We start from the raw sequence: 2,877 nt of genomic DNA, 5'->3' as shown, positions 1-2,877 counted from the left end.
AGGGAAGTTCTTCACTTCAAACGTTTTTTTTTTCCCCATCATTTAAAAACAAATTGTTTCGGAAATCTATACCTTCCAGACTTTCTATAGAGCATACTGGAAGGTTTGCATATATTCATGCTTATTTGAACGATACCCCCCTGCCTCTTTTGCCCTTTTTTCGTTTATGTCTTTCCTGTATAATGAATACTTGGTTTGCATCAGGAAAAGTTCATAGATATTCAATGCTTAGCGTGCAGCGTTTGTTAGTTTCGTGGTCTGGGCTATCCTGTATATGGCACGGTTACTTGTTCCATATGCTTCGATTGATGTTTATATTAGACTGACAAGTGCATGTATTCTTTAAAAAGAGGTCGGAATTAGACCTTGTGAGCCGGTAGTTTCTGAGATTGAATGAATCCATCATTTGAAGCATAAGCCATAAAACACCAAGCAACGCATCCTCATGAACCGCGGTATGTCGAATAGCTCCACGGGCCCAGCAAAACGGGGACATGATAATGCCTCCAGCCGTCCACGCCTTCGATACCACGTCCACGGACTGTGAACTTAACCTCAACCTCCGGCCAAAAGCTCTCTATACCCTGAGACTCAAACCATGACCCAACATCGAATCGAATGGACCAGGTCGTTTTCGCATCTGGTTGCGCCCCAGATGCCAGGACAGTCGAGACAGAAGAAGAGGACGCACCCGATCTTGACGACGGCGAAATACTCCATGTTTTCACTCTCCCGTCGGAGTCTGTGGTTGCGTTGAAAGTGGTCAGTTCGCCAGCGGCGTTTCTCGTCGGCTCACCCCCGGACAATAGGGTTAATGTGCAAGGCAAATTCGCCGCCGGGGTCCCAGTCAATGTATTGAGGACGTGGCAAGTGATAGGGTCGCGAGCCATGGTTGTTGCTGCTGTGGCAGTTGCGCTTGGCTCGTGTTCGCCGGACGTGGATGGATTGCTAAGATGGCGCTGATAGAGGGCAAGACGCTCTTCGGTCCTGTTTAGCGAGAGTTCTGTGCTTCTTCGCATGTCCATGCGCGGACGTAAAAAGGTGATCTCTGTTTCCTTAGGAATTTTGTTCTCGACAGCAAAAAAGGCATGCGGGGATCACAGCAAGATATAGGCAAGCTTCTGCGTCGGAGACCGCCGCAAGCCTGCAGAGCTCCGGCGCATGTGGTGGAGCTCGGCGTCGCAAGGCCGTTGACGGTATGATCAAAAAAATATGAAGCAAGTTATTCGACATAATGTATTGTTAATTTTTTCAAAAAAAAAAAAAAAAAGAAGAAGAAGAAAGAGGAATATACATAACATATACGAGGTACTTAGGTAAGTAGCTCGTTAGGTACCTCAGGCAGGGACATACCCCACAATCTCATCTTCCGGAAACTTCGACCGTCGTCTAAACAAACGTCTGAGCTCACTGGGAGGAGCTGTCTCGACTGGCCGCGCGAAGAGTACCTAGGTATCGCAGCTTATTGGAGCACGATTGCAGTCTGATTCCCCGGAATATCCATACAATCCCCCCCCCGGCCATGTCGTCGACCGCTCTAATCCACGACGACGACGCCCTCGAGCCCACGCTTCAATCCATCCTCGACCAGAAAACCCTGCGATGGATCTTCGTGGGCGGAAAAGGTGGTGTCGGTAAAACGACTACATCCTGCTCTCTGGCCATCCAGCTTTCAAAGGTCCGCAAGTCCGTCTTGCTCATTTCCACGGACCCCGCACACAACCTCAGCGATGCATTTGGACAGAAATTCGGCAAGGAGGCTCGTTTGGTTGACGGGTTCACGAATTTGAGTGCTATGGAAATCGATCCCAATGGCAGCATCCAGGATTTGCTAGCTTCTGGTGGCGAGGCACAGGATGATCCGTTGGCCGGGCTCGGGATGGGTGGCATGATGCAGGATTTGGCCTTTAGCGTGAGTATACAACAAGAAAATTTAGGGACCATAGCGGGATACTAATTTGCAAGATACTAGATTCCTGGTGTGGACGAAGCCATGTCATTTGCGGAGGTTCTGAAACAGGTGAAATCCCTGTCATACGAGGTGATTGTCTTCGACACAGCGCCTACCGGCCACACGCTTCGCTTCTTGCAATTCCCGACCGTTCTCGAAAAGGCCTTGGCTAAGCTCTCGCAACTCTCTGGTCAATTCGGGCCTATGTTGAATTCAATCCTGGGATCGCGAGGTGGATTGCCAGGCGGCCAGAACCTGGACGAGCTAATGCAGAAGATGGAATCGCTCCGTGAAACGATTAGTGAAGTCAACACGCAGTTCAAAAATGCCGATATGACTACCTTTGTCTGCGTGTGCATTGCCGAGTTCTTGTCGTTGTATGAAACGGAACGAATGATCCAGGAATTGACCGGTTACTCAATCGATACACACTCCATCGTTGTCAACCAGCTTTTGTTCCCCAAAAAGGACAATCCCTGTGAGCAGTGCAATGCGCGAAGGAAGATGCAAAAGAAGTATCTAGAGCAGATTGAAGAGTTATATGAAGATTTCAATGTAGTGAGGATGCCCTTGCTAGTGGAAGAGGTGCGAGGGAAGGAGAAATTAGAGAAGTACGTATGATGCGACCCCCCATTGATCATTACATAACAAGCAAAAGTAGACTGACCATACTATAGGTTTAGCGAGATGCTGGTGAAGCCATACGTTCCGCCAGAGTAAGAATGAACTACGATTTCGGAGCCCTGAGATTTGAGTATGAGTGATGAAAATAGATAATAATGAGACATATTTCCACGTTCTTCCCTATCACTACAAGTCAATTCATGTGTTTCAGGACCGCTCATAACGCTGTAAATCAGACATTACAAACTGAACGAGTATATACCAGCATGAGCTACCTATCCAAGGTAATTGTGAGGCAATGT

The 2,877-nt window shown here is 48.0% G+C and overlaps 1 protein-coding gene across 1 annotated transcript; it reads left to right on the top strand.

Annotated features, from left to right (window-relative positions):
- Positions 1-1,522: 1,522 nt before the first annotated feature.
- Positions 1,523-2,671, top strand: UA08_01494 (ATPase get3; the record flags this gene model as incomplete). The annotated part of the gene is made up of 3 exons (XM_020261164.1): positions 1,523-1,912; positions 1,973-2,562; positions 2,629-2,671. 3 exons carry the CDS (start codon positions 1,523-1,525, stop codon positions 2,669-2,671), a joined length of 1,023 nt encoding a protein of 340 aa, XP_020123207.1.
- Between the last annotated feature and the right edge of the window lie 206 nt (positions 2,672-2,877).

Source organism: Talaromyces atroroseus (assembly GCF_001907595.1).
Source record: "Talaromyces atroroseus strain IBT 11181 chromosome Unknown scaffold_1, whole genome shotgun sequence".
Lineage (NCBI taxonomy): Eukaryota > Fungi > Ascomycota > Eurotiomycetes > Eurotiales > Trichocomaceae > Talaromyces > Talaromyces atroroseus.
The sequence above is the reverse complement of the archived record's forward strand: the minus strand, read 5'-3'. Positions and strand labels throughout refer to the sequence as shown.